The 22985-nt window shown below is 35.6% G+C and overlaps 1 protein-coding gene across 4 annotated transcripts in view; it reads left to right on the top strand.

Annotated features, from left to right (window-relative positions):
* Fut8 (fucosyltransferase 8) overlaps positions 1–22985 on the top strand; it is a 214633-nt gene that overhangs the window by 102343 nt on the left and 89305 nt on the right. For all 4 annotated transcript variants that reach the window (XM_038337846.1, XM_038337844.1, XM_038337845.1 and 1 more), the window contains one exon: positions 995–1425. In XM_038337846.1, coding sequence (XP_038193774.1) covers positions 1223–1425 — 203 coding nt within the window. In that variant the 5' untranslated portion in view covers positions 995–1222. The remainder of the gene's footprint in view (positions 1–994; positions 1426–22985) is intronic.

Here is a 22985-nt window from a genome sequence, read left to right as displayed (position 1 = left end):
CCCAGTCACTTTATGTTACACTTTTCATATATGCTCTTTGGGGGAAGAAGATAATTTTATTTCTAAGAGAATTCTAAGCATACTGATTGAGAAATGAACTTTGGCGGGGAGTGGTTCAAGACAGGGTTTCTCTGTAGTTTTGGAGTCTGTCCTGGAACTGGCTCTGTAGACCAGGCTGGCCTTGAACTCACAGAGGCAACTGCCTCTGTCTCTTGAGTACTGCAATTAAAGGCATGTGCCACCACCACCTGGTAAAAAATAAACATTTGGAGTTTAAAATGCATTGACACCTTAAGAGTTTAACTGGTGTTAGCTTTCTTTGGAATTTTGAAACTTTTATTTGTTCATATAGAAAAATTGATTTCACTGTGACATTTTTATACATGTATATAACATACATCATATCCAACCCTGTAATTATTAGTGCTTTAAATATAATTGAAAAAGTAAAGTCTGGCTTTATCCATTTGAACCTTTTGATGTTTGGCGTGGTTGCCAACTTCTTGATGGCTATGATAACCTATGTTTCTCTAAAATTCAAGTCAGTTTGAGAATATATCTTAAAAATGACAGTTTGCAAGTTAAATAGTGAGATGGAGAGATGAGAATTTGTAGAAATGAATTCACCCATACCGAGAATTTGTTTTTGTTTTAGATAATGAACACATTAGCCTGAAATACATAGCCAAATTGGTTTTGGTTAATTTTTCAAAGATAAAATCTTTTAATCCCTATATAATATGAGTTATTACATAACAATTCAAGAAAGAATAATTGTGATGGAATTAGACTTCCAGGCTTAGAGTGGACTATTTGCTGTCATGTAGAATGCTAATGTGTGTGGTTGACTTAATGTACGAATTTAGCCAAACTATCTTTCAGCCAGCCTCCTGGTCAAACAATTATCATGGGGTTTTCTGGGACTCCATGAATGTCAATTTACATTGTTTTTTATATCTTAAACAACTTAGTCCATTTCTTACTCTTTCCACAGCATGTAGAGTCCACAAAGAACAAGACGGGAGAGCTTCCTCCTTGCCTCGCCAGGAAGATATTTTCGTTAAGAGTACACCACAGGATACCAGAGAGACTAATTTGTCTGAAGCATCATGTGTTGAAACAACAGAATCCTTTTTTCCTGTGTGGCTAACTGGAACCGGAGTACAATGTTTCCAATTCTTTGAGCTCCAGGAAGATAGAGAACGGAGTTGAAACTCTGAAAATGCGGCCATGGACTGGTTCCTGGCGTTGGATTATGCTCATTCTTTTTGCCTGGGGGACCTTGTTGTTTTATATAGGTGGTCATTTGGTTCGAGATAATGACCACCCTGATCATTCTAGCAGAGAACTCTCCAAGATTCTCGCAAAGCTGGAACGCTTAAAACAACAAAATGAAGACTTGAGGAGGATGGCAGAGTCTCTCCGGTAGGTTTGAAATACTGAAGGATTTGATGGAATACTGTGCTTGGCTTTTCTGCTGTTGAAAAATACAATTTCTACAAACTGTCCTTGCATAATTTTAAGTATGTTAGCAGGCTTTTAAAAATGTAGGTGATATCTATATAGTTAATATAGATAAGGCTACAAATCCAATTTTGCATATGAATCAGTATATATATTATATGCTTATATATCATTTACAATTATGTTAAGCCTATTGAACACAAGCTATGTGATTCAAATTAGTGCATATTAATATTTTTATTCTATAGACTACAACAAAGACATATTTTTTGAAAGGCTTAGTTACTCTTAAACTTTTACGATGAATAGCAAAATTCATTGTTAGAACAGTGTGTCTGGAACGTGGGTAATTATTATCATTCCTTCTGTCTACTAAAGATTGTGACACAGTTGTTCAAAGACATCAGTTGTTTGGAAAGCCAAAGTCTGATTTGAATGGAAAACATAAACAGTGATATCTATTTATACATGTCTTTAACTCACAGCCACTAAGTTTATAAGTTGTTTGACAAGCTTTGCTTCTCTTACTTCACATCTAAGAATGATCATGTGTGCAGTGCTTACTGTCACCTTAGAAAGCTGCAGGGCTAGAAAGGAAGATATGAAAACTTTTGCATTAGAGGTGGTAACTGGCACTACCAGCAAGTGGTATTGAGATATAGCTGAATTATACGTTACTTTTTGAGAAACATAATTCATGAATTGAAAGTGGAGCATTAGAGAGGATGCCTCCCGGTTCTTCCATTCTGCCATTTGCATCCATTGCATTTTCACATTGCTTTCAGAACTCAGGTGCTTCACAGAGTATCCTCTGTAACTCATCATCAGTTCTTTTAATAGCCTATGGAAGATAATGTAGAATATTAATATATTTACAAAAACAAGTGAAGCCACCTCGTTGGCTGATGATGGTAAATGCTGCCACAGTAGGGTTAGTCATCAGGAATTAAGTGGTCAGTGATAAGATAATGGACGGTAATTTCTTGAATTGAATCATTTTATTGGAGGTTCACAAAGGAGGGTATCGGAAGTTGTGGTCTTTGCACTGATGTTTGTATGTGATTTATTATTCTTGATTTAGGCATTACTAATAATAACTGTCATTTGTTGGGTATTTGTCATATGCCAGGTACTGTGCCAAAGACAGATTACTTTACTGAATTTTAGGATATCTTTATGAGATTCTAGTGCTGTTTTCAATCATTTACAGATGAAGAATCATAAGGGATGTTAAGTAATTTAATTTGCCAAAGTTACACTTTTAACAAATGGTAGAAACTTCTTTGAATTCTGGCAATATACCTACACAGCCTGAAGTCTTATCTTCCTAAGCTGGAAACAGAAAAAGCAGTGACCCAGAAAATCTTAATTAAAAGTCTCAGGAGAGACTTCTCTTCCAGAGAAGATTTTTTTCTTTTATAATTTAGACTCGTAAATAATCACTGATTTTTTCCATGTTCCATCTTTAGTACTGATATTTCTGTTTCCTTTTATCTTATACAGAGGGTATCTTCTTTTTGCTATATGAAGGAAAATGTGCTATAAATACAAGTTGTTCCTCAACAAAATATAATAAAAAGCAATCGTAGTCTCTTTTAATACTCATTTTTATTTGAAAATTATGTGTATATATGTCTTTCTGTGTGTGGATTTGTCCTCATGAGTACCATGGAGTGTAGAAGAGGGCATCAGATTCTCTTGAACTAGAAGTGCAGGCAGTTGTGAGCCGTCTGATATCTTTGCTGGGAATTTAACTCAAAGGCAAGATCAGAACCTGTTCTTAAGTCTAAGCCATCTCTCATAGGGTCTCAAGCCCCTTTCATTATTTTGTCCATTGAAATTAATTTCTAACAAATGCATTAAAATGTAGAAATAGCCATTAAGAGCTGATGTACTTAATAAATGTAAATACAATCTAGAAACAGACTAAACAGAAGAGCACAATTTTATAAATAAGCATATGAACTCAGTATTAAATACATAGTTATTTTTCCTCCTTGGGGGGAAGTAAGTCTTTCCAGACTTTTCTTTATACTTTTCTGGTAAGGCTGTTTGTACACCATCCTCGGGGATTTCATTTTAAATTTAAAGCCAGAACATGAACAATGGAGTTGCTTTATGGCATTCAGACATTTTTCCTTATAATAATTCAGCTAATATTTTGTGCTCAGTTTGATATCTGTTTTTTATAGTAAAACATATATTCTTAAGCCAGAAGATTGAGTATTGGTTCAGGTAAATGTAATAGTAGGTAATTTATTTTGAAATAAAGGCATATAAATTGGAGTTGTAAAAGCAAATCAAAGCCTGAAATGGCGATTTTTAAGATTCAGGACAATAATTTTATAAACAGCTAACTTGCCAACTATAATTTTTAGTTTTTTGATACTGTGATAAATTTAAATGAAAATTAAGTACAATCTCTTTGAGGGCTAGAAAGGTACCAGCACATACCTTCCTTATAGTAAAATTTATTACTTTCAGTGTATAAGTCTGTGGGTTTTGGCAAGTGGTCACAGTTATACAATCATCACCATCTACCTCTTTCCAAAATTCTATTGCTTCTTTTAGTTAAATTCTGTCTCTGCCTCCTAACTGTGACTTCTGCTCAATATGTTTGCTTTTCTAGAGTATCATAAATGAAATCATGCAATAGATAGCCTTATGGGTCTGACAACTTCATTTGGCATAATATGTTTGAAATTCATCAATATTTTATGTATATTTATTTTTTTACTTTTTTATTTCCAAGTAAATATTTTTATTCCTTTTTAGTGTTATTATATGTATCACAGTTTGGGGTTTTATTTTTTGAAAATTTTTTTATCTATTGAAGATCATTAGATAGTTGCTACTTTTTAATAATTGCAAACAAAGTCAATATTAATATTTGCCTTATAAGTTTCTGTGACGTAAGGGTCTGTTTTCTTCTTATGACATAAGGATTCTTTTTTATTTTCTAAATAATTGGCATGGAATTCCTGGATTGCTGGGGCTGTAGAGATGGTTCATTTGGTTAAGTTATTTCCTCACATCATTTGAACTTGAGTTTAGGTCCCCAGGGAAAGGTGGGCACAGCAGCATGTGCGCAGCACTGGGATGGGTGAGGATGGAGCATAAAGACAGGTGGATCCCTGAAGCTTATTGGCCAGCCAAGGAAGGTGAATTTATAGCCCCAGGTTCAGTGAGAGACTGCTTTGTAATTTGTCTTTCTTTAGATCACCAGTCCCCAAATAATGGCACAGAGTCTTATTATGAAAACTTGGCCTTATCTTATGCTTGTTTACACCTAGCTCTTATAACTTAAATTAACCCATTTTTGTTAATTTATTTTCTGCCATGTGACTCTTTAACTCTCCTCCATTCTGTACGTTCCATTCCCTCAATGTCATGCTGGCTTAATTCTGTGTGCCTCAGATTCTTCCCAAGTTCCTCTCTCTCCCTGGAAGTCCACCTATTCTCTCCTGCCTAGCTATTGGCTATCCAGCTCTTTATTAAACCAACCTGAAGGCACCTTAGGCAGAGACCATCTTCACAGTGTAGAAAAAAATTATCCCTCAAGACTGTTTTATTAAGGTCAGAGAGTGATGGAAGAAGGCATCTGATGTTGACCTCTGGCCTCTACAAACATGCACCCACCCACATTACCATCTCCCTGACTCATGAAACAGCAATATTCTAACTCCTCTCATCCTTGTTAGTGCTTGCTACTGGCAGTCATTTTGTGCCGTCCTTTAAAACTGGTATGTAATATCATCTCATTGAGGTTTCAGTGTTTATTTCTGTAATTAGGGATGTTGAACATTATTTTTTGTATTTACATGCCACTTTCATTTTTTGTTTGTTTCTTTGTTTTTTGGTAAAGGGTTATTTGGGCAATTTTTTTGGTGTATGTGTTAGGTGGTGGAGGGGAGGTGTATGTGTGCATATAATGTTTACTGTAGGTAGAGCATGTGCCTGTGGAGGCGTATGGAGACCAGAGAGGGACATCTGGTGTCCTGTTCTATCATTGTCTATTTTTTCTTTCTGGGACAGAGGTTCACATTGGCCAGTAAGCCTAGACTAGTGTCCAGCAATCCCAGGTGATCTTTCTGTCCCTATCACTGGGGCTACAGGCATGTGCAGACTCACACCTGGCCTGGCTTTTTATGTTATGTTCTAGCATCTGAACTCAACTTTTAATGAGCTGTCTATCCAGCTCTATTGCCTACTTTTAAAATAGAGTTATTTATTACTTTTTAAACACTGGAGCTTTAAACATACAAATATGTATAAGCAAAATTATATATGTGGATATCATACATAATATAGTATAGGAAGATAAGGCCTATAAGGCTGAGAGATGAACTAACCTGGATTCTGCCTGAAGGCCTAGCAACAGGCATTGTCAGAGTTCCTGATCGTGCTTAGCCAATGAGGTGTGACAATGCAATGTCAACAGATCAGAACACAGCCTGGGTCCTAGGAGGAGAATATGTAAGGCTCTCCCCGTTACTGAATAAATGAGGCTGCTGTTTGCCTTTTACCTGACTCCTGGTGTCTGTGCCATTAACGCTGTGCCTTCTCACCCTCCTCCCCTGAAGGAGCCTTTAGGACCCAGCAACAATATAGTATAATACAAATAGTATAACCAAAAAATATCACAGCTTAAAACAATTTACTCTTGATTTTTTTTTTTTAATTTAGGATGGTTTCAGTCTAGTTCTGTAGTTATGTATAAGGTTATGGCTGCATACATCTTTGACTCTTGGTTAGGCAATCCAAGATTATTTATCTGTTTGGCTAAAGTCTTGTTCCATTTTGTGTTTCTTCTCTATCCAGGTAGCACAAGTTTTAGATATAGTAGAGTTAGAAGACTCTCAACTCTATATTTTTATGTTCTTTATTTTTTCTGTCATATTTTTCTGTCATTTGCTTTATCTTTTATTGATTTCTACTCTTAGTTTGATAATTTCTTTCTTACACTTTCTTTGGGGTTTATTTTGCTGTTCTAAGCCTTCTTAGCAAAGTTATATCACTGATGTAAAAGCTTCTTTTGTAATACAAATTGGATGCCCCTTATTTGAAATCTTTGAGACCAGAAACTGCTATAGATTTGTACTTTTTAAAAAAAAAATTTTCATAAACTTTACCAGATGAATATCCTGATCCAAGAGTATGAAATCTGAAATACTTTGAAATCTGAAACTTTTAGAGCGATAAAAAGTTTTAGATTTTGTTGTATTTTGCATTTCACATTTTAGATTAGGAATGTTTAATCTGTATATACCTGAAAAACTTCATTTTAAATTAATTTGTGTTCTACATTTTTGACAATGTCAACTTCTCTTTGTCATCCAATAAAAATATTTTTGAATTTTTGTTGCAATCTGTTAGCACCATACCTTCTTTGTGTATTATTTTATGTAATTTGCATATTGGGCTCTGTTATTTATCTTAATTAACTAATAGTTAATAAGTTTGATATTACAGAAGACTGTCTATTAATCTGTATGTAACTAAACATTACAATCACATTAGCCTGGAAGGAATCCACAGATTCTCATCCTTTGTGCAAACAAAAGCAGAACCTTTTACAAAGCAACATATATTTAGACCCAAAATTTGAAGTCAAGATACTTTTATGTTGGTTTAACTTAGCAGGCTCCAGAAACAAATATTTCAAAAATTTCAAAGAAAACACAATAATAATCATAATCCAGACTCTCTGTGTATTTTCCATCTTTAAGTGGCTTATTTTCTTTATTCCTTTTATCTATGACTGGCTGTACTCTTTTATATTACTTTTGCTGTCTCTTTAAAGACTTCTTTCTTTTTATAACTGTCTATACTCTTTTTCCTCTCTCTCCCAAGCCTACATACATTTTTTTTTTTACTACACTGTGTCTTGTTTAGAGGTCTTTTATATCTGAATCTGTTCTATTGTGTTTTTGAAATCCTTTTCTGACAAGAAGCATTCAAAAATGGTAAGTAGTGTGGTTGCGGCAGCCCTGGATGCTTACTTACTCCCTTGTCTCAGGTGACATCTTAAGTACTATGTAAGCTTATTCAATCCCATAACAGACCTTTGAGTAAGTATATTTCCATTTTGTAGAACTACCCAGGCAAATACAATAAAGTAGTTGGCTAAGTTGTCTAAAGTTTGTAGAGCTGTGGGTACTAGATGTGGATTTCAAACTCAGGCATTTTGGTTTTATTTTTAATCATTTTGCTATTATAACTCTAGGAGTAACTTGTATATCACAGAAAATTCTTCAACACTCCATCAGCACTTATTCTTCTTAGTTTGTATGGATATAGCAGGCCAGATCATATGCTATTATAATGAGCTTTGTCTCTGTACCAGACTCCTTAACTCCCCATTTATCAATAAACAGATTTAACAGAAGTGGAATAGCATTACAAAATGATAAGAGGAGTAATTATATGAAGACATATTGAGCCTTAACAGATGTTTACTTGACAACAGTATCTAATACACAAGGCAAACTATTTCTGAAGCAAAGAGAAGTAGATTCTGCTATGATAGCCAAAATTTTATCACCCTCTTATAGTAATAGATGAAGCAGACAAAAAAATCAGTAAGGATATATTTGACATGGGCAACACTGTCAGTCAGCTGGACCTAGTTGATAGAGTATTGTCTCTCACAATAGCAAATAGATACTTGCCATGAACACATTCTTACTCTGATGTGTACCCCCTGTTATCTGGACCAGAGTATATTTTTATTGTTTTTATTGAGTTATATATTTTTCTCTGCTCCTCTCCCTTAATTTCCCCTCCCATTCTCCCCTCTCCCATGATCCCCATGCTCCCAAATTACCCAGGAGATCTTATCTTTCTCTACTTTCCATATAGATTAGATTCATGTATGTCTCTCTTAGGGTCCTCTTGTTGTCTAGGTTCTCTGGGATTGTAAATTGTACACTGGTTTTTCTTTGCTTTATGTCTGAAAGTCACTTATGAGTGAGTACCTATGATAATTGTCGTTCTGGGTCTGGGTTACCTCACTAAATATGATGTTTTTTTAGATCCATCCTTTTGCCCCTCAAATTTCAAGATGTCATTATTTTTTCTGCTGTGTAGTACTCCATTGTGTAAATGTACCACATTTTCCTTATCCATTCTTCGGTCAAGGGGCATTTAGGTTGTTTCCAGGTTCTAACTATGACAAGCAATGCTGCTATGAACATAGTTGAGCACATGTCCTTGTGGTACAATTGAGTATCCTTTGGGTATATACCCAAAAGTGGTATTGCTGGGTCTTTTCTAATTTTCTGATATCCAAAGGGGCTGAACCAGTTTGCACTCCCATCAGCAGTGCAGGAGTGTTCCCTTTACCCCACATCCTCTCCAGCGTAAGTTGTCATCAGTGTTCATGATCTTGGCCATTCTTACAGGTGTAAGATGGAATCTCAGAGTTGTTTTGATTTGCATTTCTGTATCAGAGTATATTTTAAAGGCTCCTTTTGATGGCCTTGCTCTAAGAAGTAGGGAAGTCTGTATCTGGAATTGTACATTGTGAAGTGTGGGCTCCGGAAACTTCTACTTATTTCTAGGATCAGCTGGAAGTCCTTTCCATTTCCACACTCTGTTCACTTCTCACACCCGACAAAGATGGTTCAGTAGACGTGAGCTAGCTGGATGACTATGTCCAAGGCTGCAAACTTATTAGAAGGAGAGAAGTTGATTCCTTAACAACCGTTTACCCTTGCTGTTTTGTCTGACACATGCTCTTATTCCTTCATTTGTCCACCTGGATGTGGTATTTCAAGAGCGGTTTGATGAGACTTTATTTAACTCATTATACTCAGGGAGTATTTCAACTTGTCTTTAGTTTCACTTATTTTGTATTGTGTTGTTTTTTGCATATAATCTTATCTATTTATATTTAGTTTTTATATATGAGTTTTTAATTTAGTGGAGATGAGTGCAGTAAGCCCTGGCCTGTCCTTTTGTTTATGAAGTGACAAATTGATTATCCGTTCACTTGGAAGCATCTATTTTGATGAATGCTTAATAATTTAGTTCAAAATATAGATAAAAATGCAAGTGGAACTAATCCCAAACACAAGTAAATACAGCTTTCATATGAGTAATTAATTTCAGTTCCCTTCTCCCTAGGAATCCGTGTAGTAACTGCCTTGCTAAAGATAGTGGTGTTTCTTTTTCCATTTTTAAAAAATTGCTTGGTTTTAATAGGAGTTGGCAATCTGTCTAGTGGGACACATCCAGGCTCTCTATCCCTTTTTGTTTTTGATGACTTTCAGGCTAAGAATGGTTTTTCATTTTTCAGTTGTTGGGGAGCGGGGAACAAATTCAGAGGATAATTTTAGGTTATGTAGCAACGAGACCTAAACTGTTTATTATCTGGACATTTATAGAAAAAGTTTTCTAGCTGGAAGTTTGTGTGAATCAGATGTTCTTATTATTAGCTCATGCCTCTTTCAGTCTTTCAATTATTATGTATATTACATGTGAGTAAAGACAGGCTGTGGAAAGAAAATCTAGTTGCTGATATTATTCTGATCAAGCTCTTGCCGATTTTGCTCTAAGTCTTTATAAACTTCTTCCATAGCTCAGATGTCTTTTGCTTTTTAATTTGTTCAAACATTCTCTGTGTTCTCTTCCCCAGTATCCGTTAGAGAGCTGTTGTGTTGAGAGCTGAAATGGTGCTTAGGGAAGGAGATCTGCTGTGTTTACAAAGAATCAGGGACAGTGGATTCTGGTAGATATTTGCATTTAATAAATATCTTTACTGAGACAGAATAATGAAATAGAAGTATATGGGCTTTCTTTCCCATAATTTGACTCTGCGAACCAAATTCTACGAATTTAACCTTTTTTAGCTGATGCTTTTACATATGGGAATTGTAGTTGTCCACCCTTAGTTTTATTTAGAATACAGAGATTTAAGTTATTGTCACTACCTAGGAACGCCTCTTGTGAAAAGATATCATTTTTGGAGAAAGCTGTCACATGAGTAAAATAAGTACAAAGACATTATAACTGAATTAAGAAAAATAAATAAGTTCAGTGTTGGGATTTTTCTTCTGTATACAAATATCACTTAGACATAGTACATTTGTGATAAATTTTTAAATGTATGAAGATTTAGCTTAGTACTTCAATAACATTCTTTTTAAAATATGTGAATACATTTTATATAATATATACTTATATATAAAATATGTGTATTATCTATATATACATTGTATGTTGATTGGTTTTAAAACTCAGAGTCCAATTAGTGCTATGTGTATATGGATATGGGACCATCCAAGGACAGCCTACCAGCAGTCACACACCCCGCTGAAGAAAAATGATTCCCATTTTTTTTGGAGCTGTGAACTTCTAGTAGCTTCTCAGCTCAGGGTGGAGCCTTGTGAGCAGGCCACCCTCACCCCATACATGCTGCTGTGTGGATTCTCTCAATCTTGTGTTGGTAGTCATAGCTGCTGCACCATGAGTGCATTAGCTTTACCATGTCACAGAAGAATGCATTTCACAGCCCCCCATCCTCTGTGACTTCATGATTGGAGGTTGTTACCTATGCAACCCATCTTTTAGGAAGCCCTCAGTATGGATCTGATGCACATGAATAGCTTGAGACTCTATTTTTCTAATGCATAGTACTTTGATGTTCATATTACTGTGTCGGTAAATTTGTAACACACACACAGAGTGAGAGGTGGGGGCTGTGGCTGTTACTAATAGTGAATCATTGGGATTTACCAGAGTTTTTTACAGGCTCTGTAGTGCACCAGTGAAATAAATATTTATGTACATCTCCTGCTTATATAGGGCATCATGTGTTGTGGGAAAGAAAGGTTCAGTTCAGAAAAGTTTCTGTGGGCCTAAGAATGAAATGCAGTGAATAGAGTACATGCCAGCATGGGTGAGACCTTGGACCAGAAGAAAACAAGACATGAATCCACAGTATTTATTTGACACGTTCTATTTTATTCATAAGATATTTCTGTTTTTTTGACATTTACCTTAACTATGCAGCCTTGGTTTTTCACAGCAAGAGCTATGAAAGAAAAATGCAGACTGCTGCTGTTGATGTTCATGTCAAAGATTACAAGCCAAGTTTTGTAATTTCAAAATGTAATTTTAGGTTTCTCATCCTAGCTTTGCTTTGTAATTAATAATTTCATCAAATCTGTTTTCATATATATTTTATATATAATATGTGACATTTGATTTTTACTAGAGGCCAATTGCTTTTTTCCTTTTTTATTCTACCTCTGGTCTCCAGCTTTGGGTGCCACTATTAGGAAACCAGCAAGAAGATATTTATGACTTTTCTAACAACACTTTTGCATATAAATTGTAGTTAAAGATGTAGATTGACAGCTAAACAGACTTTATTTTCTTAGTTTTGGTTGGATACAGCTTACTTTGTCTTGTTATATCTGACTGAAACTGTTAGAATCTTGTTTCCATAATTCATAGTTTTGAATTTTCCATTGAGGATATAGAAAATAGGACAGTGTGCTTGACTGTACTGTCACATAAAGATTCAGCTGGAAAGGAGCATGCATGTTGACATGGTAAGATAGACTAGCTTTTTTCTCCTGCCCACCTTTTGAGCTCTGGAACTACAGCTGGGCCGTTCATGGGTGAATGGAGCCTGGACTTGCGCAGTGAGCGCTTTACCCTTACCTCTGAGCTTCCTCCCGGTACAATTTCCCTGTGTTCTCTGAGCACTTACCATTTATTCTTGCCATTATACACACTTACCACAATGTGTTAACTTTATTTATGCATTTGTCTCTTGAACTGAATCTTGTCAGTATGCCAAAGGCTCTAACCAGAACCTGATACCTTTAATAAAAACCATGAAATGAATGAAACTTGAATGAATGAGCCCGATTTATTTGGGGATTCTTTGTTTCTGCTTATAGATTATTCACACATTTCTAACTGATGACTATCATTTTAGACACGGTTCTCTGTGCCTTTTATGTCTTAGTTCTTACACATTACCTAGCTCAGTAGTTTTATTGTTGCATGAATAAATTGGATTTAGGACTATATTTTGCATTGGTCTTAGCATCTGTACCTCTAGATTAGTCATTGTAGTATTAAAATTTAACATCCTTAGATGCGATCTTTTTGTTTGTTTTGAATGTAAGGATTTGTTGCTCTGTCTTTTCCAACCCTTCAGTCAAAGTTCACTAAAAGATTTCAGAGACTATTTTAAGGATATAAATGAAAAGAATCCATTTGCTCTGAAATATCAAGAAATAAACAGCAAATGATGATTTCTCTAGTAAGAAGGCAAAATTGAAAATAGGTTTTGTTTGCATTCTTGAAAATGATAAGTCATTGGTAAGAGCGATGAAATATTTTTCAAATTTTGCTATAACATGTCTAAAAGTGATAAGACTATAGAATGAAGGGGAAATTATTTCATTAGCTTGTATATTGTTGCTAATTCTGTGCAGTGACTCTAAGGGACATTTGAAGAAACAAATGTGACTATTTCTTGGAAGAAAAAGTAGCTTCCAGTCAGGCTCCATGGAAGAACTATCATTTTCCACTAGATTTAAAGAGAGCTATAGGTCAGGGTAAAGAAAAGCATCAAAGTTTTAAGATTGTCAATAAGAATGTTTTAAATCAGTGGAAAAAAACACTGGTTCATTATCCCATGTTTACATTTAACATTTGAGGAAATTGTTTCTTAATACATTATTAGGCAAAGTTTTAGTAGGGTTTTTGTTTGTTTGGGTTTCTTTGGATATCACATATCTTTAAAATAATCTTGGCTGATAAATAAATTAAGGTCATCCAAAAGTTTATTTATGAAATTAACATCAAAATTGTTATCAAAAATTTTAAAGCAAATAGTTGTATTTGGGAAAATTATTATAAAATGAATATTATTTAAGTAACATGTCATGACTCTTACATTTTTAAAAAAAGTGAGGCCAAAATTATGACTTCGGGCAAATATTTATTTTGTAACCAGGTTAATAGCCATAATTTTGTGAGTCTTTATTTACTGATCTTTTACTTGCCTATACAAGTAGTAATTAATAGAACTCAATATGTTCCTAGGGCATAAGTATCTGGACCCTTTCAAACTACTATCTCTTTGCTTTGTACCGCCTTCATCATACAACACACTCTTCATCATCTTTTAGACTCATTTGTGGCTGGCCTTCCAGAGAACCTGTGTGTCAATGGTATTATGTATTTCTTTGTGGTATAGTCTAATAAGCTCTCATACCAAAACATAATTGTTAATAATTTATAATATGTAAATTCCTTGAAGATAGGTTGTTCCTGTTTGATGTTTATTTCATTAAGTACACAACCCATAACACAAATAAATTTTTTTTAAAAAATGAATGAATTGTAATTCTTGTCATGTAGAAATATAAATTTTATTCACTTTCCATTCTCTGTGTTCTTAGGCCTGTTTCATCTTTCATTCTTTTGTATCAAGTCTTTCCTTTTTTTTCTTCATTGTTACACTTAAGGCAGGCATTGTCTGAAGTGTTTGTAGGGAAAAACTGTTATAAATCCATTGGTGAGTGCTACTTCTTTGTATAGATGGTTTGATTTCTGATGAAACGGCATTTAGAAAAAATCCTGAGTTTTCACTAGAAACTTCTTCCTTGTAAGTATATTAATAATACATTTGCTTAAATGTATGTGAAAGAAAAACAGATTTATAAATTTGAACGGAATACTTCCAATTCTGCAAAAAATACCACAGCACTTCTCAGACCTTTGGTTTGAAAATTCCTTCTTTGCCAGCCAGGTGTCTTGCCTGAAATGACATAAAGTGATTCACTTCACCCACTCATTATGAAGCTCTTGGTTCTTTTCCCTCCTTTTATAGTAATTATTAATTTTTATCATAATAAGAGATTCTGGTTTTTAAAAAGATGATGCATGGACAAGGTCAAATATATTACAAAATAAATCTTTTAAAAAGGCATATGGTAAACAGCAAGTGAGGAAAATATCCACTGTCCACTTGTAGCCTTCAGAAATGTAGGCATGTACATACACACCTAAAGTATGAAAAATGTTACTTAAATTAAATCTTTGGATTGGAAATGTCTTTGCAAAGAGTGTATATTTAGCTCCAACATATCCAGTTCATTTGTAACACAGGATAAAAACAAAGCCACAGAAAATGGGAGGAGTTTAAATTTTTGCTGAAGTTGAAGCATATTGACAACCTACAAAATTGTTTTTGTATGTGCATTGAATGGGGAAACCCCTTCTTTCTTTGCTCTAAAATTTATCTAACTTTGGGGAATGTTAATAATAGACACACAGTTCCTTTCCTAGATAGCAGCAGATGAGAACTACAGTGTCATTTGTGTGCTTCCTAAATGTGGAATGGTGTTGGGACTATATCAGGCCGTGTGGAGAACCAGTTTTTTTGTAAAGCACCAACACGTTAAAAGCCCGATACTTTGTGAATTTTTAAAAATTCCCGGATAAAATTAAAAGGGTCTACATAGGACTTAATATTTCAGTTCAAAATGCTACTAAAGCAGTTTTTGTCATCTCCTGGTGTTAGATGTAGATTTCAGAAAAAGACAAGATCTCCTGAGTAAATTGGGAGCATGGGGATCGTAGGAGAGGGCTGGGTGGGAGGGGAGAGGCATGGAGGGGACCAGAGAAAAATGTAGAGCTCAATAAAAATCAATTTAAAAAAAGAAGTAGATTTAAGACTTTGGGCTGTTATGTGCCTGAGGGCAAAAGATAGTGATGTTCTCTTAACTTTTGTTATTGTATCTGCCTGAACAAAAATTTTCATGGAAAGAAGAGGTGCCATGATTGCTGTATATTTGGAGGAAATTTACATTTTTGTCATCTCACCATAGGAGAAAACCAAAAAATCTTTCTATGTTAACTCAGGAAAATGTTATGTCCTTCAGTTTAGGTTCTAACAATAGTTTTGTTTGAAGCACACATGAAATGTATGCAGCAGTAATGGAAAGCACTTTGTAAATGAAGCCTAGAAATTTTTGCACAAGGTGTCAACTATTTTCCCATTAGAATGGTTGTATGAATAATTAAATAAATGTAAATTTATTTAATTGTTTTTCCATTTTAATTTGAAAAGCTGAAAATTTACCATACCCCTGAACTTGGTATTATTGGTTGCTACCATTTCCTTTGACCCGTCACTCCTCATTTTCAGTGAAAGGAAAAAGTTAATATTTAGATTTGCCGATTGGTTGGTTAGTTTTTTGAGACAATATCTCATTGTATAGCTGAGGCTGGTATCAACTTGTAATCCAGTTGCCTCAGCCTTCCAAGTGATGAGTCCTTCAGGCTTAGATGGGAGTCTTCTTGTGAGGTTTTAGAATGTATCATATATTTTCACTTCAGCTCTCTTGTTCTAAAAGTTTGTGCTATCTATCCCTCAGCCAGACAGCAAGAACACACAAGGAAAATTCAGCCTTTTCAGGGGGTGGGGTGGGTAAAAATCAACTTTCCAGTTAAAATGCTCATTTCATGGAAGTTTGTATAACTTAATATTGGCAAACTTGCTTGATACTGTTGGATGAAAGGAGATTAAACTATTTAGGGTTAATTAGTGCAGTTAAGATTGTAATGTGGCAAAAGAAGATGCTGAAGAGAGTCTTTATCTTGGTCTAGATCACTGAGGTAGTGCAGCTCAGAGCTAGAATACTTTATGAAGCAGGCCTCATGTTTAATATCTTTGCAGGGAAGTCGTTCTTCTTCTCCTAAAGCTTTCTAGTACATAAAATCCTAGAGAAATGTGTGCATTAAAGAAGGATTTGTGTATGCCTGAGTGTCTTATATAATCCAGCAGCCTCAGGTTTTACAGATAGATTAGCAGTTCAGGCAAATCACAGATTATTTGTAACAATTCTTTGCATGAGTTGGCTCTAACTGCAAAGGTATAAACTGTATGGCATGGTAACTGATTGCTTCTAGATCTCACAGTCTACCTCTTTGGGAAGGCTCTACCTGTTATCTATTAAAGAATTAATTACAGAGACTCTCCGGTAATTTTATTTTTGCATTTCCCCCCACCTTCCCTACCTTCCTCCTCTGTGTCTCTTTCCCTCCCTCCTTTTCTTCCTCCCCCGTCTCTCTGTTTGCCAGCTTTATTTTTAAACTAGTACAAATCCCTTTAGATGTCTATCAGTATTTGTCTGTCTGTCTGTCTGTCTGTCTGTCTGTCTGTCTGTCTGTCTTTCTGTCTGTGTCTGTCTGTCCCTCTACCTCTGTAGTTGCTCCTTTGCTGGAAAGTAGTTCAGGAAAACATTCCTGCATGGCTGTGAAGTAACTTCTGGATTACAAAATCATGCAAAGTCCATTTTTTTAAATTTAAGTAAGCAATGGCACTTTTTTTTTTTTTTTTTTGGCTTTTCGAGACAGGGTTTCCCTGTAGTTTCTAGAGCCTGTCCTGGAACTAGCTCTTGTAGACCAGGCTGGCCTCGAACTCAGAGATCCGCCTGCCTCTGCCTCCCGAGTGCTGGGATTAAAGGCGTGCGCCACCACCGCCCGGCAGCAATGGCACTTTTGAGGGAATTTTCTTTTCTGTGGGGATAAATATGTAACTTATGAGGTTTTCTTTCATTATCAAGGGCATTTTGAACCTTCAACTTTAGATTGAAGGCAAAAAATAAATAAAATGGCGCTAGCAAAGGTTCTAATAGTGTACCTGTGTTTGAAGACTGCCATTTTTTTTTTCTGGTTCTGTCTGGTACTTATACAGAAACTCCTTTCATTTGGAACAGAACAGTTTATGCTCTAGAATATAGCCTCAAGTTTTGCGGCATATTTAACTACCTTTTTTACTTAAAGTAACTGCTATAGGGAAACATTTAGGAGATCTCTGGGTTAGATGGTATAGTAAAAGCCCTGTTGGTGTGACTTGGTGAAAGATGACAGGGCAGTACATAATAGTACAAGAAAGAGCGGTCAGTAAGCTAGTGCCCGGCTGTTTCATGTGGTTGCCCTTTTACTGATGCTGTAAGAACTAGTTAGCCGGATGCCTGAGGGCTAGATACATCCTTGGTCACTGAGACTCAGGGATTCAAGATCCTGAAGCAAAGATTCAGTCCCAGTGTACAGAAGGTCAGTGGGAAATAACATAGTATCTTTGATATTTTTAGGAATCTCTTAATTCTTTGAATTGAGTAGAGAGGGAAGCTTCTAAAATCCCTGTTTTCTTTTTGCATGTTAGAACTAATACAGAAACTATGCTGTGGATTTGCCTAACATCCAAGGAAGTTACTGAATCCTCTTGTTTAGATAGTTGTTAACTAACATTGCCATGGTAGCATAATAGAAGCCAAATGCATAAATTCCAATTACAAAATACCAAATATGCAATCTTTAATGACTTAAGAGGTTCGTTTTTATTAAAAAAATAATTTAAAGTTCTTGCCTGTTGAATTTTTCAAGTAGAGTCTTATCTAAAGATTTACTGTTGTAGGTAGATTTTCTTTATTTTAAAACTGGTAATACTGACTATCTCATGTAAGGAAGCTATTATATTCTTTATAGCCTCCAAAAAGTTTTGTGAAAGGCCATAAAGATACTCCACAGGATTCTATGTCATTTTACACAAGAATACAATAAAAATATTAGCATTATTTGTTGAGCTACTTTTGGAGCACCTTTAGTTTGCGAAATCCTTGGTTGTTTTGTGTTTGTTATTTTCATAGTTTTATAGATAAGGAAACAGGGCTAATAACTTACCCAGTGCTGTGTAACTAATAAATGTTGAAGCTCCTATCAAGAGGTCTCTTTCTCCACCACTGGACTTTAATCCCTTGTACTGCTCTAGATACCATGGGTAGCCAGCCTTTAAAACAAAACACTTGTTTTCAGTGATCTTCCCAGTTACTGTAATGGCTTTGTCTGCCTTATCCAGGTATGTTGGGATGATGCACATCTCAGACTGGTTTGGTTTACATAAAGCCGGTGACAATGTGAGAGAAGTATAGTTTGGAGGCTTGGGTCTTCTTAGCCCCTATCAAAGCACCAAGGATAATTGGCTTTAGCAGAACTGACCAATATGGATGACTAAGTCAGGCAAATGTTTTGAGTCAGGTATTTATAACTCACGCTGTCTCACTTGTATTTGCTCTTTATGTGTTTTATATCTACTAACAAGGAAGACGGTTAAGTTATTTCCAGCTGTAGCTATGCCATTTACTAGCTTTGGAGCTGAAAACAAATCTGCTTAACCTAAACCTCAGTTTTCTTACTCTGTATTTTATTGTTCAATATTATTGTTGTTTTAGATGAAATAATGTGTTTGTATGCATACATACATATATGAAATGTTAAATTTAGTGTTTTGAATATAGTAGGAGTACCATATATTACAATAACTATTATTACAGTGTTATTTTCATCACTGCCATTAGAGCCAAACAAAAGGGTGAATTAAGAAAATGTTTCAAATGTTTGCTTTGCAAGCTTAAGCAGTTTGTTGTGATAAATATTCAGTCTTTCCTACCCTCCCCCAGCCTCCTTTATTTCTCTAATTCAACTTTTCATTGTTGATTGTAGAAAAAAAATGTTTTGTTTCCATAGACAAATATTTTATTTAGAAGTTATGTAAAATTTTATAAATATCTCAGTGGTTTGGAAGGAGAATTTTAAAATAATCTTTTGAACATAAAACTTGTTTTGCCTGAGCCTAGTTTCCAGCCTAAGAAGATTCAGTCATCAGTGTTAAAGTAGTAGAAAGAAAGAATGTGTTAGAAGGGTGTCCATTCTGGGGACACTTGTGTCCATAAGACCATGGAGAAGGTGAGGAGAGAGGAAAGTGCACACACTCACCGAGAATCGCGTGTTTCCCAATCTTCTTGTCCCCGTTTGCACTCTTCATCATGGCAAAGCTCTTCATCTTTATCTTAAAGCATGTCTGAAAAATCGCTGATGTTTTTGAAGGAAGCAAAAGTTCCTTTTTAAGAATGTGTTTCTTGATTTGGTTATGGATATTTTTGAAAATATTCTGAATGCTTACTCATACTGTTAGCTTGTGTCATGTAGAAGAGTTAAAACTTGTGCTTCAGGAAGCCTGCATTTGGAAGTACAGAAATTATTTTGGGCTACACATCCAAAGATACTCTGTCTTTCAAGATTTCCAAGTCTTCTTTCAACATTGTGATCCCAGTATTCTGCTTCACTCAGTGTTTTTATCTTGTTGCTATCATCTTCCTTACCTTGGGAAATTTAAAAGGTTTGGAATGGTGTGAAATGGCTAACGGTCATTGCGTTTCTCAAGAAAGCCTTCTATTGCAGTCATTATCTGTTAGAGCTTTCTGCTAATAGTTTATCTGGCTGCTTACTATGTACGTTCTAACAAGAATTCAGAATCGACTTTCATATCCAAGGCTGCCTTTAGAGTACACGACAAGAACAAGGCGTTATTGTCAAAGGTTGTGATGCAGTAAATGTCTTTTTTAAAAAAAAACCTATAGATTTTAAAAGAAGGGCAATTTAATAGCAGAAACAGCATTGAATACTTACTTTAACCAAGTCAGCCTAGAATAGTTGTCTGGATTCCTCACAATAACCTGTGTCCTGGGCTTCCCCCAACCTCTAAAGGTTTCATTTCTTAATGAAAAGCCTGAGCTTTTAAACTGTGTATCATTTGGAGTTGTAAAGTGGTTACTGGATTTCTGAATACTCATGTCAAAGCTGTTGTTACCTCAGTGGTGTTTGGATGCTCACATTCCAGAGCTTCTTCCTTTTCACCGCCGTCACCACCCTTTCTTCCTTCCTGCTAGCTCTGGTACATACCCAGATATTTGTTACTATAATTATTCAAAGAATATTTGTGAAGAAACTGTTAACACATCATGCATCAAATAATATCTAAGCTGGTAGGTGGTGTAGAATAATGCCCTGACAGGACTTGGTATAGCCAGGAGGAAAGACAAATAGCATTACATCTGTAGAAGCAAGTTCAGTGATTGTCAGTAGGATGTGAGATTAGGATGTTTCCATGTCTTATAATTATTAAAGTATGGAGGACATTTGTAGAACTAGTAAGACACCTTGGTGATTGCTTTTCCTGAGAGTTCATGAAATTGAGTAATTAGTTGTATTAATCTTATATATCTTTTTACAAGTAACTGACAACTGGAGGTGTAGCTCAGTAGACTACTTGACTAATATATGCAGAGTGGTGGGTTTGCTCTCTAACACCACAAAAATGAACAAAACAACCATGCCAATATAATATGTTTTTAGTTAAATTCTGAAGAAGAATTTGTAAAAATTAGCAGTTTGCTAACATAAGCAAATAAATGAGCAATTTCATTCCTGTGGAAAATATAGAGACAAAACCTGAATTTAATTGCTTATTACATAGATTTGTAAGTTTTCTCCAAGATTTCTTCATTTAATTCCTTTGACTTGACAATGGATTGCTATTTACTCTACATTATTGAGTTTGGGGCTGCTAGATGATAAGAGGATGCTTTGGCTCATACTTGGAACAATAAATATGGACAGAGTTTCCTGGAAATTGAAATGAGCTCCATCTAATGTTCATGTCATAGTATCTTATAGCTAAATTCAGATCCAGGTCTTCCCATGGGATCCCATGTTATGAAATATACTCTTGCTTTGAATCTGAAAACTATATGAAATTTGGGGTATTATAAATGAAAAAATTTAAACTTTTGCACGTTAGATGGACTGTATAAAATTATAAGAAAATAACTTACGATATTTTTTCTCAATAGGGTACTGATAACTTTGTGTAGTATATGTGAGTGTGTGATATGTGTGTGTGAGTGCAGGGACCAGTATCTTCATTTGAGGTCAAAGGACAACTTTCTGGAGTGATTCTTTTTCCTTTCACCTCTTTTGAGGCAGCATCTTTTCTGCTTCTGCTTTCACTGGGCCACGCTCTGTGCTAGCTGGCTCACAAGCATCCAGGGCACTTTCTGGTCTTTGAACCTCCAAGGTTCTTCTGCTCCTTACTATAGGAGCACTGGGACTACAGAGGCAAACCACTGTGCTTGGTTTCTTTTTGTGGGTCTAGGGATCTAACTCAGTTTGTCAGACTTGAGTGACAGTTGCTTTTTCCAGCTGAACCTTCTTGGGAGCCCTCTACCTTGTTTTTTGTTTGTTTGTTTTGTTTTTGTTTTTTGTTTTTGATGCAGCTCACTGAACCTGGAGCTTACTGCTAGACTGACTGGTCATCTAGCGTGTCTCCCTTTCCTGGTGCTGATGATAGAGGCCTGCTGCTGCCATACCCTCTCCTTAAGTGGGTGCTGAGGATCCAAAATCAGGAACCTCATTCTTGTACAGCAAACATTTAACCCACTGAGCCATCTCCAATCCCTTCTTTTGATTTTTCTGGCATACTGGCTCTCTTAGATTCATTGCTTTTGCCTATTGCTGTTTTACCATTTCCGTGTTGTCGATTTATTGTCTGATTTTGTTAATTCTCTTCACTAATTAAGATTTCATTTGCCCTCTTTTTCTTAGTTTCTTAAGCTATGAGGACTAGTAAATGATCTTCAGTAAGTCCCATTCTGGCACAGCCATATCAGGTATGAGCAACAAAAGTCATAAAGCCAGCACAGCCACTTGACCATGACCCAGCAATGTTGAGCCACATGATGGCTGCAGTGCCACTTTTGGCTTTGATCTCCACATGTTGCAAGCATAGAGGACTTTTGGTCTTTGTACTATTTGGGATTATTGGGTTGATGGGAAATTTCTTATGAATAATTTATGTTTTCTCCCAGGAGTGCTGCTTCTAATCTTTCCTAGGAAAGTCCTGAGCATAGTACCCCTCCCACTTTTAGGGGAGATACTCTCATCTCCTTGAAGGTTTTCCTGGAGGTTGTGATACATATAAAGAAACCAGGGGTCTGGGCTGGAGAGATGGCCCAGTGGTTAAGAGCACTGGCTGTTCTTTCTGGGGTCCTCAGTTCTATTCCCAGCAACCACATGGTGGCTCACAACCATCTGTAATGAGTTCTTGTGTCCTCTTCTGGCCTGCAGGCAGACATACAGGCAGAACATTGTGTAGATAATAAATAAATCAATCTTAAAAAAAGGAAGCCAGGGGTCTCTTTCTAAAGGCTATTCTTGAAACATCTGTCCCTGTACTTACTCAGGAACAAGATAATCAAAACAAAGTGAATTTAAAAAGGTCAACAAGATTTGGCTAGAGAAGTTGGCAGCAAATCAGATTATAAGTCTCTTCCTACTATACACACAGGCGATTACATGGCATATATAGCAACAAAGTTAGATTAACTGGAGTTACCTCTGCCTTACACAGAAACTTATATTGATGGACAAAAAAGTGATATAAAAATAGTAAAAGAATGAGGTATCAGGAACTCACTCTGTAGACCAGGCTGGCCTCAATTATGTTTTTTATTTCTAGCATTTTCATCTCTGTAAATTTAACTATGGTCTTTACTATATTTTTAAATATATCTTTATATTTTCTCATGTGAGTACTTTGTCTTCTTGTATGTCTGTGCCCTGGTGCCCTGGGAGGTTAGAAGAGGGTG

Source organism: Arvicola amphibius, chromosome 7 (genome assembly GCF_903992535.2).
Source record: "Arvicola amphibius chromosome 7, mArvAmp1.2, whole genome shotgun sequence".
NCBI classification, from domain to species: domain Eukaryota; kingdom Metazoa; phylum Chordata; class Mammalia; order Rodentia; family Cricetidae; genus Arvicola; species Arvicola amphibius.
This window is presented reverse-complemented; position numbering and strand designations above follow the sequence as displayed.